The sequence below is a fragment of the Hylaeus anthracinus genome, unplaced genomic scaffold (genome assembly GCF_026225885.1).
Source record: "Hylaeus anthracinus isolate JK02 unplaced genomic scaffold, UHH_iyHylAnth1.0_haploid 11982, whole genome shotgun sequence".
Taxonomy (NCBI): domain Eukaryota; kingdom Metazoa; phylum Arthropoda; class Insecta; order Hymenoptera; family Colletidae; genus Hylaeus; species Hylaeus anthracinus.
The window spans coordinates 11882973-11898999 of record NW_026534330.1 but is presented as its reverse complement, the minus strand read 5'-3'; the positions used below and the strand labels follow the sequence as shown (position 1 = coordinate 11898999).

The following is a 16027-nucleotide window of genomic DNA, read 5'->3' as shown; positions in this document are numbered from 1 at the left end:
CTCTGAAGCTTGCCTCTTGAAATATGAATTTTCCTTCGTCTGGAAGAATATCGTTTACGTACTGCAATCGTATTGAATAAAATATAAAAAACGTGTTAAACAGAGGCAGATTTTTTTCTGAAAGTAGAGTATGAGCAAGCCTGTCCGCAGTTCCATTAGAAATGTGCGAAGAGACCTACGGAAGTTTATGCACAGTGGAGGTAAGTTGAAACGTTTTTTCTAGTAACCTATACTCGTCTCCTGTAACTGAATTTTACATTCACGGCCATTGAATTAAACAAGATGCGTCGAAATATATTCAATTCAACGAACAAGACAACAGGTTGGACCACCAAACACGCGTCTTACAGAATAAATTAGAACAGCACACGAGAATATTTGCTTCCATGTGTCCAGATGAGATTCTAGACCATTACGATGATTACCAGACTAGAATGTATCACACTACTTTGATGCTTGGGGATGTGTCAGGTATAATTAGCGAACGAACAACTTCTCTGCGATTTGACCTTCCCTTTGATAAAAAGAAGTCGAACAGGGTTCACGGATCTCGCTGAGAAGTACACTAAAACGGGCAGAGGTGGCCCATCCAAGTTGACCGACACTTTAAACAGTTACATCGGCGCAATGGTCCAAGAGATCCTGTCCCATAATGGCGACGTGCTGAAATTTTCTGGGGACGCGTTCATAGTAATGTGGAAGCTGAACGAGGGCATGGTGATGCGCGATCTGGCGATAGAAGCGATGCAAACCGCTTGCATCATTCAAAAACACTTCGGAACTTATGACACCGAGGTTGGGGTAACCCTCAAAGGTGTGTACCATGTGATTATTCTATTTAAATAATTATGGATGACTTCAGTCGTTTGCATGGTCTGTCTAAAAAGAAATCGAACTTTTGCTATTAAAAGAAAAAAGTACAAGTAAGGTTTTTACAAACACGTTTATTTACTCAAAATAATCTCCCTTTGCGTCAATACAGCGTGTAGTCCGCTTAATTAACATTTAGAAGGACCTTTGCAGCTCCTGTTTTGGTAGCCCGTTTAGTACGGCGGTTACAGCGGCCTGAATCTCCGAAATGTTACTATAATGTGTCCCTTTCATTGGATTTTCAATTTTGGGAAAACATAATAATCGCAAGGAGACAGATCAGGCGAATAGGGTGAATGATCCAAAGTAACAATACCAATTCCAATGAAAGGAACACATTGTAGCAATATTTCGGAGATTCAGGCCATTATAACCGCCGTACTAAACGGGCTACCAAAACAAGAGCTGCAAAGGTCCTTCGAAATGTTAATTAGGCGGTCTACACGCTGTATTGACGCAGAGGGAGATTATTTTGAGTAAATAAACGTGTGTGTAAAAATTTTACTTGTCCTTTTTTGTTTTTATAGCAAAAGTTCGATTTCTTTTTAGACAGTCCGTGTATATTTACGATATTAACCCTTTGCACTCGAGAGGCGCAGTAAATCGGTCAACAATAATATTTGTTTAGGTTTAATTTCTTTGGAACTCGAAGTGTCGATAAAATGGTTGGCGACAAGGTAAAGGTGACCTGATTAAGCTTAGCATTCGTGGCAATAGGATACTAAGAAAGCATCTCGAGTTGCTAGTAGATACCAGAAAGAAAGGCCTCGAGTGCGAAGGATTAAACTGCGAGTAACGAACTAAGGATATACTAGCCTTTAAACCAGTTTTCTCCAACCATTTTTGTGCTATGATCCACCTAAACTTTTCTAAAATGTTTATGTTCTCTCCTCAATATATACATAACTTTAAATATTTAAAAATGGAAATGCTCACTAGAGAAACTTAAATGATAGATTTTAGAAAGGAATCACTAGGAAATTATTGGGGAAAAAACAATAAGTAAATTTTCAAATTACCCCACGTTGGGGAACACTGTTTTAAACCATTCCTTATTCGATGAAAATTGAAACAGTTGCATATTACTTCAAGTTCTTCGTTTGGTATACGTTTTTTACCACCTGTAACGAACACTTTGATCCAGTAAAGTTAGCGATAGCCTCTGGAAGAACGTACTTCACGTCTATCGGAGACCCAGATTCCAGATCTCATTATATCATTACTGGGAAACCTGTGTGGGATGTGAAATTCGCTGAGGGCCTCTGTAGGTGATTGCAATAGCATTTCGTTAATCTAATATTGAATATTATCTTAATATTGCTCGAGAAAGTGCAGAATATAACATGAAAAAATATAGCTATTAACTGTATACGCTTGATCAGGGGTGGTGACATTCTGGTAGCTCCCAGCAGTTGGCAATGGGTGAATCCAAATGAGTACGTGCACGAAACACTTCCGGATGGTATACACACCCTTATTGTTGGCTGCACAAGCTCGTGGTATCAGTCTAGGGAAGATATCGTAGCAACCAGCTCGGATGGTATTTATAGACAATCAAACATATACAGTCAGTCGTATAAATATTCGTACCCTCTGTGTCAATTGAAGAAATTTGTTTAAATTAAATGGTTGGTTCGATGTTTCCAAGTGTATGTTTATATAAATACGTTGATTTACACAGAGTGTCCTAGAATTAGTGTAAGAAGCAGAAATGGAGGGGTAGCTGAGACGATTTCAAACCAATATTTCCTTTGGAAAAATATCGGATGGTGCTTAGTTTTTCGTTAATAGTTCAAAAACGAAGCGCCATTCGAGATTTTTGTAGAGGAAATTGTGATTCCTTTTACATTAATTCTGAAACACCCTGTATGTAAATGTATAAGTTTATTTATATACATATTTATAATGAAAACTTCATTTAGTCATATCAAAACTCTTATTTAATTTAGTCAAACTTCTTCGATATACATAGAGAGTACGAATATTATTTGGGTTGGGTTGACTGTATAAAGGAGATAAACTAACAAAAGCATCACGAAATAATTTCAACTCGATCCGGTTTCCATAGAGGAAACAGACGAACATATGCCCAAGCATGCTTACGATTCAATGTACGTTTCGAAGGCAATCGCGGATTCAGAGACCGAAGCAGTGATGATGAGCCTAGCTGGCGACACCTTCGAAGCAGAACAAATCAAACAAATCGATTACAGCTGTAAGTGGCCAATTGCGTGTGGCTAATTGCAGACGAGGTAATCTACGGTATTTTCCAGTACGACCTAAAATCGTAAAAATAGCGAAAGCTCGTCTGAAAGACGCTCTGAGGAGCTACATGCTGAGGCCAGTGATACGATCCGTGGAAATGGGCGAACCCTTGGAGTATCTGACTGAAATGAGGCAAGTGGTGATCCTCTTTATCAACGTTATCACCACATCCGTGGACAAGAAGACGTTGATTTCCTTGGTCGACACTGCTTACAAACTAGTTTGCAAGTAAGCTTACATTCCTCTTTATAATCTACGCATTTAGAGACTTTCTTAAAATAATAATTCCCTAAAAATTAAAATATTTCGTCCCCAAAAATAATTCCTCGAAATAGATTTAAAGTCAGGTTTGTTTTCCGATCTTCGTTGGTGTCTAATGCCGCGTATGTTTTCTTATTTATGGATAAAGGATCGTTGGCGAAATGCACGGATGCGTGAACAAGACGTCCCTCTTCGACAAGGATCTAATGTTTCTCTGTGTTTTCGGTTTACGAGGCGACAAGCACGAACTAGAGTCTCAGATTGGGCTGAGATGCGCGGCGAAACTGCGAATGGGGCTCCTGAAGTTGGAAAACGTTAAATCGGTCACTGTCGGGGTGACCACGGGCATGACGTACTGTGGGGTTGTGGGACATATCTTGCGAAGGGAGTACACCGTGATCGGAATATCTGTGAACAAGGCTGCGAGACTTATGGTCGCGTATCGCGACAGGGTGAGGATCAGGAGTTTTAGTAAAACTTTACGTCACAGTTCTATGTAAAAATTATATACAGTGGATGTAGAATGTATTCGTACACCGATCAATTTCCCAAAAAACTTTTGTGTGAAAATTATAGTTTATTAACTTCTGTTTTTATAATCAATGATATTTTACATATTCTCGGAAATCTCTAAGATGGATATAGTCCAAACAACATATACTAGTTAATATAATTTGTGAAATTAACAAAAAAATGCGAAAAGTGGGTAAAAGTATAGAAGCAATAAGTATTTGTACGATTTTTATGACGAACCATTTACAGTAGAGTTTGTAACGTAAACACGTTAGTTTATTGCTCCGTACCAATTCGAAAACATCAAATTTCCGGTAAAGAACTTTTAAAAAAGGTTCTAATAGAGGAATGAAAAAAGATCCCACTTCGAATAATTAATAATTTACTTAATTTAAAGCTTAGAAGAGTTGCAATAATTATAAAATCAAAAGAAAATCCCATGATGGAAGTATTATATACTTGTAAATTAATGTAAATTTCTTTTCTTTTAATGAGGTTTTAAACATTAAACAGTTGTGCGAATACTTGTTGCTTTAACATTTCTATCGATTAATTGTTTTTTTCTTGTTAATTTCGCAACTTACGTAAATAGCTATTTTTTTTTATAATCTATCTATTCTAAAGATTTCTGAGAATATATAGAATGTCATTGTTTATAAAAAATAAGTTAATAAATTACAATTTCATACAGTTGTTTCGGAAATTGATCGGTGTACAAATACTTTCTACACCCACTGTATATATATTTTTAAAAATTCAAAGTGACATTAACAATTTTTCAAATTTTTTTTTATTGTAATGTATACAATATAGTCCAGGTATGGTATAATCAAAAATTGATCAACTTTTGTTTAAAATATTTTCTTATCAGATTATCGTAAGTACTTGAAAATTCGCAACGTTAATTATTTCCTTATTAAAATTCAAATGGGTATCCAGAGTTTTTTTTTGGTAAGTTAAATATATGGTTTTAACGAAAAACTATTTCGAGACACCGAAACCTCAAAAATTCAAGTGTTCGTATAATTTTGACACGGGAGTGGAGCTTTCAACGTGTTACGGTATAAGGATAAAATTTGTAGGTCGTTTGTGATCGAGAGAGTTTTCTCCATTCTCGTCTCGAAGCCAGACACTTCATCCTGCAGGAACCCAGGTACTTAAAAGGAATCTCGAACGTTGGACCCATATACGAATTTCAAGAAACACCGAAGCAAGTTTCCATCTCATTTAATTTAAAACGTGGAAGAGTTAATTTCATCTAAATAGATGTTTCTGTTTGTTAGATATAGCGTGTCCGATTTGGTATGGAACAAGGACCCGTTGCTTGGTCGAGAAGCCGAAGTGAAGCAATTCAAGCAAATGCTGGCAATATTATCGGATTATTCCACTCAGGATAAATCCACTCGTGGTCCAAGGCCAACGTATAATACGCTAATCATAAAGTATCTGCTTCTACTTCATTGTAATGAAATCTATATCGAAGAATCTACATTTATGTAATTGTCATACTTATTCAGAGGTGAGCCAAGGATAGGAAAGACCAGGTTGTTGGACGAATTCACGCAGAACGTTCCAGTTGGAGTTCATTATAACTACATTCCACTGAACGTCGATGACGCCAAGGTTGATACCTCATACTACATATAAAAATATATCAATGTCAGAATCTCAGAGTCTCAGAGTCTTAGTGCCTCAGAGTCTCAGAGTCTCAGAGTGTCAGAGACCCAGAGTCTCAAAGTCCCAGAGTCTCAGTGTGTCAGATTCTCAAAGTCTCATAGTCTTAAAGTCTCAAAGTCTCAGAGTCTCAGAATCTCAGAGTCAAATAGAATTATCAGTTTCTGGAACTATATACCACTCATTGAAGTCCCTCACGCAACTTTTCGATTCCTCTATACCTGCGATCTAATTATACCGTGAATAATTTTATATTCAAAATTGAAAACGATTGTGTATCCCGCAGTGCAGGCCCCGTACAACCTGATTCACCTAATATTCTCGATGCCCCTCGGTTTCTCCGTCGCCTCGACACCCAAAGAACGCGAGGACAAGCTGCTACTTCGCCTTGGCACGGTGCGTCAGTCGCACCTCCTGTGCGCCCTTAATCAGCCCTTCAATGTGCACTTCGCCATCACTCATCGTTACAACACTTTAACCGAAATGGAGAAGTGGAAGGTGTTGCGTAAATTCCTGTTGAAACTGGTGAAGAGCTGCTTCGAAGCGCTGTGGGTGATCATGATCGACGACGCAGAGTGCAGCGACCACGAGTCCCTGCAGCTTTTCGACGTTCTGACCAAGACGGACACGGTATTCTATATCGTCTGCATTGGTCAAAAGCTTAACACCGACACTCAGGTGTATTCTAACCTTTTGATCAGGGGAAAGGTGACTAATTATCCTGTCTCGTTAATTAACACATTCGCGATCGCTGACGTGAATTCACGTCGCTTAAAATTCTATTCCTGGTTATTTGAAAAAATTATGAAAATCTTTTTACTTTATACAATACATACTTACAACATTGATATTTAAAAACATATTTGGTAATTTTTATCTTCGCCCTAACGATACAAATTTAGCGATATCCAGCTTCAGAATCGTATTATTTTCGTCAGTACTCGGTATTAGAAACGTGAAATATCTGCCGGTCACGAATATGTGTAACCCGAATAAAGAATCTAGTAAAATTAAAATATAAAAAGGTGTAATCGAAATTTACCGTATAATATCATATACATTTACATCGAAAGGTCATCGAACTCGGTGGAATAGACAAGTGGTACCATGCTGGCCTTGCCTGTCAAATACTCAACGTGAATGGTGTGCCAGCAGAGCTCGAGAAGTAAGCAAACTCGAAGAAACTAAAAACAATAATAACTTTATCGAGTATATTTCTATATTACACTGAGGAATTTGATTTATTTCTTCAAGACTCATACAAGAAAAGAGCTTTGGCAATCCAGGCTGGATCGAGAGCTACTTAGTGAGCCTTCTGCAAGCTGGAGGCTTGGAAATAATAGTCATCAGCAAACAAAAAGCTAACAAACTGGGCTACGTGTTGCCTCCCATGTCCATGTTGAAAAGGTCAGTACATGTACTCAGTCCCATAAATATTCGTACCCTCTATGTCTATTGAAGAAATTTATTTAACCCTTTGCACTCGAGGCCTTTTTTTCTGGTATCTACCAGCAACTCGAGATGCTTCTTAGAATTCTATTGTCATGAATTCTAAGCTATCTAGATTTGAGAATAAGGTCACCTTTACCTCGCCGACAATCATTTTATTCACACTTCAAGCTCCAAAAAAATTAAACCCAAAGAAACATTAGGAATTGTAGATTTACTCCGTGAAACCTAATGGTAACTGAGAGTCACCTCTCGAGTGCAAAGGGTTCAATTAAATGGCAGGTCTGACGTTTCCATGTGTATATTTCTACAAATATGTTGATGCATACAGGGTATCTAGGTATAAGTCCAGACATATGCAGGGTGTCAATTCTACAACAAATTTCCAACAAAAAATTATTCTTAGACATTTTCTTTGTGTCGCCTTATTCTCGAGTATTTTCACTTTTAATTTATTTTCTGTGTTTTCGACTTGACACTCTTTAAACGGCCATAACTCCACTAAATTACAGTGCAAACTTAAAAATCAGTACACCATTCGAAAGAGCGTTAAATTTTCCATCTCCCTGATGCAAAATCAAAATTTATTACGTAGATATAATAAGTGAAAAATTAGGTCAAACTTTACATTGTGACAATTTTTTAAAATTTGACTTTTTCTCTATCCGTTTTTCGGTTTTAAATACATAGTTGTTTGGCGGGCACTCCTCGGCAAAAACTTCCTCGAAGTCTCAGCTTTTGAATGGTATTGTCAAAAAAAATTCTACGGTGGTATTTTAAGGAGAAAATGACGTTTGAATGGAGAAAAGCGGACATTTTTAGGTGAAAATCGACATTTTTCAACAAAAATCGACTTGTCACTTTAAAATTAGATTGACATCGGGTTTGATGTATTTTTTGGTGACACTACCAAGTCTCTCCAATTAGGAAAAAAACTGTTATTTTTTTTACACCTCAAGCCTCTCCCAGCCGCGTGTAGAGCCTGAGTGAGAGGTGAATAATAATTGTTTTTGAACATGTATCCATATAATTTTCATTTTTAGAGACTATTTAATCAAAATCTACCTCGGTGTACCGATAAATGATATGGAGATTGCAGATACATAACACGATCGATTTCACAAAGCAAAGAATCGATGTTTTCGGCACAGGAAATCGGATAAAAGAGTCTAAATTTGAAAGAAATAATTTATTGGAACAAAAGAAAGGAAACCGTAAGGTCCGCTAAATTCGTTTAAGAATAACACATTTTGACGATAAACAAAAATTTACCTACTTCATTTATTAAATTAAAAGTTAATGTAAAAAAAATTTAAAATAAATATAAATTTTTATTGATTTAAGTTTTCGAAATTCATTTGCTAATATCAAACCTACTATTTAATTTAGTCAGACTTCTTCGATAGAGGGTACAGATATTTATGGGGTTAACTATACGTAAATATTCGTAATCCCTGTGCGCGATATAACAATTTTATGCAATTACCTGTTAGATTTATGTCGAACGCGGCAAACCAGAACAGCGTTGGCCAAAATCGCTCGGACAGGTGGCAGATGTACAGAACAAGCTTCAAAGTTCGTTTCCTTTCGATCCTCTCGATTGACTTTAACTGCTACGCATATCTATCTTTTGCGTTAGGACAGCATGATCTCGTTGCTCGAGAACAACTCCAAGAACCCACACAAATCGACCGTGGTCGTCGACGGAGAACAGGAGATGATCGCCGTCTGCACCATCTCGGAGAACTTCACGTACGAGGACGTCGACACTGAATTCACAATGGATGGTAAAACGAAAACGAAATATTTGTTCAGAAGAAACATGTTTTCCTGTGCTATTCTTCTGCTCTTTCCAAAGATTAAACATTGCACTGGAGATCATTGATTAAGAGAGACTTTAACACTTTATTACGACAGTTATGATCTTGAAGCTCTTCGACTCCTTAACGCCTCTCGACCAGCTCCTTCTGAAATGCGCTTCCGTGATTGGGGAAACTGTTAACAGACACATGCTTGAAAGCCTGATGAACCTCTCTGCCAAAAGGGAAATTGGACTTGGTGAGGTTCTCTTTGAATATCATACGATGACAAAAATTGATCGACCTTGTTTCGTTAGCTATTACGAAGCTGTTCGAAATACGAGTGTTTGGGTGCGCAACTGGGGACTTTTCCAGAAATAGAGGACCAATAATATTCATCAGGAACATGAGGAACCCCGCGTCGGAGATGGAAGTGTTCTGCAGCTGCATCGGCATCACTATTCCAGGTATTGGAATTGAATCGAATCTGTTATTCTATTTAACAGGTTGATCGCCGCGTCACCCATACATGGGTGCTTTTTATTGAAGAAAAAAAATTATTACATGTACCGAAAAGTAATGTCATTTCTTTTACATTAAATTCAGACAAATACATTCATAATACATTTCTATTTTTAATCGATTGTGTAATTATCCTCGTTATCAACAACCTTTTGCCATTTAGTGTGCAAATATTCAATACTAAATGGTTAAAAATTAATGAGTTGATGAATGATAAAGGAGTACTGATATTTACAGAAACGACATTACTTTTCGGTTCACCTAATAATTCTGAAAGTTAAGTGTCAAAGATAATCAATTTGAATGAAATACTTGAATTCTGATGCAGCTATAAAAATAAATATCACCATAAATGGTTGATTATGCAGTTCCCGATACTCTGTAAACAACATTTAAACACAGTAGAAATTTTCAAGAGTAATAATCTGACAGTCAGCGCGTTATTATGTATTATTACATCATATTGAATTATCATATTGAATTTAATTAAATCTATTTTAGTTATTAGATGCATGAGTTGTATAATTATCATTAATTTTGTGTATCGAATACGTTTCTCTTAGATGAATTGGACGATCTGCCAAAGTACGCCTCCTGCGGTCTGATGAGGTTCAAAATGTCCATGTTCCGCGACACGACGTATCAGTTAGTAAATATAATTGTATTTTCATCATGTACTGCAAATCACTCCTTCAAAAAATGCTGATCATTTTGTACGTTTTGATTGTACGTCTAAGATTGCTCACGGAAAACCAGAAAATGGAGTTGCACAACCAAGCATTGAAGTACCTGCAGCAACACACGAGACGTTGCGTGTCCTGTGGACAGGGTGAGTTCGCGAAACTGCTGGGGAAAGTGTCGAAGAAAGAGAACAGAAGGAAGAGAACGACCAACATAGATCAGATGTTTGACAGCACGACTTTCAGTGACATTGATGTTATCGAGGAAGTCAAAGAAGGTATGCAAGACAAATTCAGTAAAGGATTCGTTGAGATTTGATTGGAAAATATAGAGACGTGTCGTGATAATATTCTGATGACTAAAACAGAAGGCAAAGCGTTCCTTTCGTGCTTCAATGGGTTTCTAACTGTCGAAAGGCAGCCAACTGTCACCTTCTCGGACGTGGATTTCAGCGACTGTCAGTGTAATTTGATCCTGATGACTGTCTACACTCAGATTCTTGGCCATTGCCATGGTATCGGTACGTTGAAGTAGGTGACATTCGCTATTTATTTGATATCCCGAGCTAAAGATGAGAAACATCGATTAGGGAAGACCGAAATGGCGATGATCGCCATTTTGGAGTTCGCAGAAATTTGCGTGATGGCGTGCAACATACCTCAAGCTCGACAGCTCTTGATGGAGGGCGAGAAGATCCTCGCGGAGGTATTAACGGTGAAATATATTCGGTGGACTGGGAAGTAATGTCGTTTCTGCCATCTTAACTCTTTGCGGCACAGGAATTCAGGTCATAAAATAGACCCATGTTGCACAGGAATTTTATTGCGTTTTAAATCAAACAAAATTGTTATATGTTTATTAATAAAGGTATCACATAATGTAACAAAATAAATATAATAACAAAATAATATAAAATAACATAATAATAATAATATAAAATTCTTCAGATTCATCCGAAAATGAAAGTACGTGTATTTTCTTTCTTCGTGGGACGAATAATTCAGAGTCATCAGAATCATCAGCTTCAGAATCAATGAGAGATTCTTAATCTGAAGTTATTTCTTCAAATCGCGTGTCATTTTCATTTTCATCACGCTGCAGTTTGAGGTTAGAAATTTTGGAACAAGTACTTGATGGATTTGTTCTTTGCATTTTGAAGCTGAAGGGTCAAAAATTACCTACACTATATTTAAATCACATTTATAGTTTGAAGAATATTAAAACATAAACAATAAATAAAAATATGTTCTTTTGTATTACTCCCCAAGTTGCATGGTGGGACGAATAAAATCCCACCATACTTTCATCATTTGCAAACAAATTTGATCTTTAGTTTTGATTATAGAACACTTCAATTGTTTATATAGAACTAATTTTTATATAAATTAACTTACCTCTACGATTCTTTCACATAAGACCAGGAAAGAAATATTATCGCAATAAACCTTCCGCTACAACATTTGTTGAACCGGTATTAACGTGTTGAAAGTTGCCAACATAAGTGCATACATTTGTAACATTGGATGAATATATTACCAATTGCTTTACGTAAATAAGACGAAATATAAACCTATACACATGCAGCTATTGCAAAATTTCGAGGTAGGATTAAAAATGTCCCACAATGCATTACGGTCCATCAAAAAGGTGGGACACACTTTTAATCCCACCGTGCCCCAAAGAGTTAAATACTTGTTTATCATTTATCAGCTCACTGATTCTTCTGGCATTGAAAATTTGCATACTAGGTGACAAAAGGCTGCTGACAATGAGGGCGATTATATAATGCATTAAAGATAGAAATTTATTGGAAACTTTGAATTTAATGTAAAAGAAACGACATTACTTTTCGGTCTACCTAATATTTAGAGAATAAATGAAATTAAAAGCACTGTTTCGAAAATGCATACTTTCCAGCTGTTCAAGTCGGAGGACGACGAACTGGTCCTCTTGCCTTATCTCACCGCCAAAATTCAAACCCTTCAAGGTCAATGTTTCCTCGAAAGCGGTTCCATTCTCGAGGCAGAGGAAAGCTTCGAAATGGCGTTGACCAATCTGGGATACAAGTTCCCAAAAATGGAGATGATGATCGATTTGAAATCGTTCATACAGCTGGTAGCGTTGAGATTGAAATTCAGTTGCCCCAGGAAGTGGCAGCTCGATACCGAGCACGATGAAGACAGTGTGGAGTACATTGAACAGTTGGCTGACTGTCTGGCTCGAATGTTCAATCTCTTCAGGGTAATCGACTATTTATAAAAAAGAAGAATGTTTATTTATTTTATTGCTTCTTATACAGTATACAATATAATTGTGATAATTACAATTTATTTATATCAAATTCTTATATTACAGTCTTTAAGAAATCTATAAATAATTTAATATTACATTCCAAGGAAATCTGCGAGTAACTGTTCATTTAGTCATCCTATGCTAAAAAAGTTGAATGTTTACTGTGCAGATAAATGGGATGAAGAAGCACGCACGATTGGCAGCGCTCTGGGGTTTGAACACGGTTATAAATTCCTCTAGAAACTTATTCCTCCTTTGCACTTCCTATACCAACATGTTGATCACTGCTCACATGTACCGAGACAGGTGAGATAAAAGATATTTTACAACTGCAAACGCTTCAATGGGATTCCCTCGGAGTATCAGAGTATTTATGTAAAGTGACAAACTATTTGGCAATTTTTATTGCACTTACATCTTCTTAACAATGTTTTACTTTCGACGAACGTACATCAACTACTGTCACTTAACCCTTTGCACTCGAGGCCTTCTCTTTTTGTATCTACTAGCAACTCGAGATGCTTCCTTAGCATTCTATTGCCACGAACGCTGAGCTTAGATTAAACTAATTCGAAATTTGAAAATTAGGTCACCTTTACCTCATCGATAATCATTTTATTGACACTTCGAGTTCCAAAATAATTAAACTTAAACAAGCGTTATTGCTGGTCGATTTACTGCGTCGAACCTAATGGTGACCGAGACCTTTCGAGTCGAAATGGTTAAATGTGTGTATCTTGGCTTCTAGTGAACGAAATGTCATGAAACTTTCAGAGGTTAACAAAAATTAACAACAAATCATAAAACAATCGGTCATTAGTAGATGGCGCCATTACGTTTATTAAACTAGAGTCATTCTGGTTAGTTTTGTGACAGAGTATTTATAGAGAGTATTTAAAAAGAGTTTTATAAAGTATAAAAATATGTACATCGATTTACTACATCTATCTGGGTTGCAAATAAACTATATATAATTTATAAGTTGTAACGATTGCACAACCACCACATTTATTAAACTAGAGCCATTCCGGTTAGTTTTGGGACAGAGGGTGTATATTTATAAAGAGTATTTATAAAGAGTTTTATAGAGTATAAAAATATGTATATCGATTTACTACATCTATCTGGGTTGCAAATAAACTATATACAATTTATAAGTTGTAACGATTGCACACTGTTACGTTCGGGTTCCCTCAGGGCCATAATTCCCTACTTGGAGGAGAGTGGTATCAGGATCTGCAGCGAGAGCAAGGAGTCCCTCGAGTACTCGGAGCTGAGCGTGATCGCTGAATTGTACGCTGGAATATTTTTTTCTCGCTGGGTGAGAGGACAAATCGCGAAGGCCACGAAAATCGGGTTCGTCTGCTGCAGAATAGCTAACACCATCGGGTCCACGTTCTTGCAGCTGCTGTTACTGCCTCGATTGGCTCATCTTCTTATGCTGTCGTGTCGTCACCCGGAAGTCGTCGCGCAATTGAGAGAATTGGGTACGTACTTGTTCTCGAAACGTCGACAAGCTGAAATCGGACAAGAAATGTTACGAAGAATATTACTCGCCTTAAATCGAACATTCCCAACATTGTAGAATTTGTGTCCAAGAACGATTTGGACAAATCTGGACGCACCTGGTACTATGCGTTGTGCATAGACGTCCACTTAGACACAGGTATAACGATCCTCTCCTTTCAATCGTGCGAGGAGTACTTTCTTCGAGAAGGTGAAACGATGATCAGCCTGCGTGATCCGGAAGCGGAGAGGCGATACTTCACCTCTATGTGGTTGTGGTAATCTTTGTCGCTGAAAGTCTCATCTTAGAATTTGGGTTGGTGTCAGATCACCGACAAACGTTTCACCGACATTGTTTCCGTCGACACTGATTTCATTGACACGATCAATTCACCGACATTGTTTCCATCGACACTTATTTCACCGACACGTTCAATTCCCTGACATTGTTTCCGTCGCGGATTTCACCGACACCGATTTTTAATATATGTATATGCATGTATGGTCAGTCTTAACAATAAATTTTTTAATAGTTTTACTCATTCCTTTGTATGGGAAATAAGGATGGCAATAAAGAAATATTATTATGTTTCATTTATGCTCTTTAACTTTATTAATTATCGTACATGGTTAATACATACATAAGAATGTAACAAATATACGTTAGTATAGGTGAATAATTAAAGTGAATAGAATTATTCTTTACTTTTCTGTAAACAAAGTAAATACATGGTGAATGAACAATGAACGTAGACTATACAAAGTAAACGAAAATGAACTATGGACAAGTAATTTTGTCGGTGAAATTACAAGTAATTACGTGTCGGTGAAATAAGTGTCGACGGAAACAATGTCGGTGAATTGATTGTGTCAGTGAAATCAGTGTCGACGGAAACATTGTCGGCGACTTGAACTTGTCGATGAAACGGTGTCGATGGAAACATTGTCGGTGAAACGACTGTCGGTGATCTGACATCAACCCTAGAATTTGTGTATGCAGTTGAAATAATTAGAAATAATTGAAATTAAAATGAAGGTGCATCAGAACTGAGCAATGGGAGGCTTCGCGAGTATGGGGCAGTAGAAACGTGAGCGATGGAGTCATCATGGACGAGCACATGGTAGCAGCAGCGACTACTTCCTTGAAGAAACTCGAGGGACTGCTAATTCTTTATGGTACTTCGATGTCTTCGTGTCTGTTGATCGCATTGTAATCGCATTGTAATAATCTTTGTTGTCTTTCCACCCACAGTGCACAAACTGAATAGCAGAAACGTCGATGCAGCCATAACTATGAGGGAGATACAAAGCATGTTCAAGAAGATAAAAGCAATGATTAAAATTAGTAAACTTATAGTTCCTAGGTAAAAGAGACATAGGAAAGAAAATTTCAACAATGATTTCAACGCTGGTTCGTCGAAATTGTGAGAAATATTTGGAAATTTTTTACAGATACATGATGTTGAAAGCTTATTATTGCATGATCAAGTTTCGAAGAGGCGCAGCAATGAAGCTGTTGAAACAATTGAAGACATTCTGCTTGAAAGAAGAGAACAGAATGATGTACACATGGGCAGTTCATTATGAAAAGGTTTGAAAAAACTAGAAAACTAGATTACTGTATGTAGATGCATTGTTAACCAGTGGAAAGACTATAAATGAAGAGTTTATCTGCAGGTTTGGTCAGGCCGTTTATCTTCTGTAGAAAAAGATATGTGGAAGACAATCTCAACCAACGATATGCATCCAGAATGGACTGAAATCAATGCAAATCAATCCACCATGGTGGTCTTTACTTTCCCGCTACCAAAATATCCTCAGTGATGTCTATATATAGTTAAACATAATTATTAAAATATGTGTTTAATAGGTTTTGTGTTTAAGTTTGAATCTTAAAACGCTAATGGATTTGTAGAGAAAACGTTACTAGGGATAAAAATCTTCACAATTTTTACCTGTTGCACTTAACTGTGCTATTGCGTTAATCAAGGAACGACACAGTGTTACCACTAAATAAAACTGTTTATTATAAAAATGAGATCGCGTACAAAACACGCGCCTACAGCTTTAATACTAGTGGCGTCCTCGGTGGTAAAACACCCAAGTTTGTAGTGAAAATATTTCTCACTCTTAGCACTGTGGATAACTTCGTTAACTAAAGGGTTGATAATTATTGTTGCAGTGAAAAACTATAC

General features: G+C 37.0%; 1 protein-coding gene across 1 annotated transcript; it reads left to right on the top strand.

The window, feature by feature from the left end:
• Nucleotides 1-161: 161 nt before the first annotated feature.
• Nucleotides 162-15661, top strand: LOC128886282 (adenylate cyclase type 10-like). The gene is made up of 31 exons (XM_054140992.1): nucleotides 162-200; nucleotides 276-471; nucleotides 539-814; nucleotides 2015-2138; nucleotides 2253-2410; nucleotides 2939-3085; nucleotides 3144-3363; nucleotides 3545-3848; nucleotides 4992-5119; nucleotides 5193-5330; nucleotides 5427-5532; nucleotides 5582-5726; nucleotides 5870-6291; nucleotides 6657-6748; nucleotides 6838-6990; nucleotides 8526-8607; nucleotides 8672-8819; nucleotides 8950-9090; nucleotides 9149-9298; nucleotides 9917-9998; nucleotides 10091-10311; nucleotides 10402-10554; nucleotides 10624-10739; nucleotides 11952-12275; nucleotides 12496-12632; nucleotides 13524-13813; nucleotides 13912-14110; nucleotides 14869-15008; nucleotides 15085-15196; nucleotides 15285-15423; nucleotides 15510-15661. The coding sequence occupies exons 1-31, from the start codon at nucleotides 162-164 to the stop codon at nucleotides 15654-15656; spliced, it is 5229 nt and encodes a 1742-aa protein (XP_053996967.1). The 3' UTR covers nucleotides 15657-15661.
• Nucleotides 15662-16027: the final 366 nt, after the last annotated feature.

Coding starts and splice junctions, on each gene's coding strand:
- LOC128886282 (XM_054140992.1), top strand. CDS start 162: ATGTGCGAAGAGACCTACGGAAGTTTATGCACAGTGGAG. Junction 5,533..5,581: donor TGAACGTCGATGACGCCAAG/GTTGATACCTCA, acceptor TCAGAATCTCAG/AGTCTCAGAGTCTTAGTGCC. Junction 5,727..5,869: donor CAGAGTCTCAGAATCTCAGA/GTCAAATAGAAT, acceptor TGTATCCCGCAG/TGCAGGCCCCGTACAACCTG.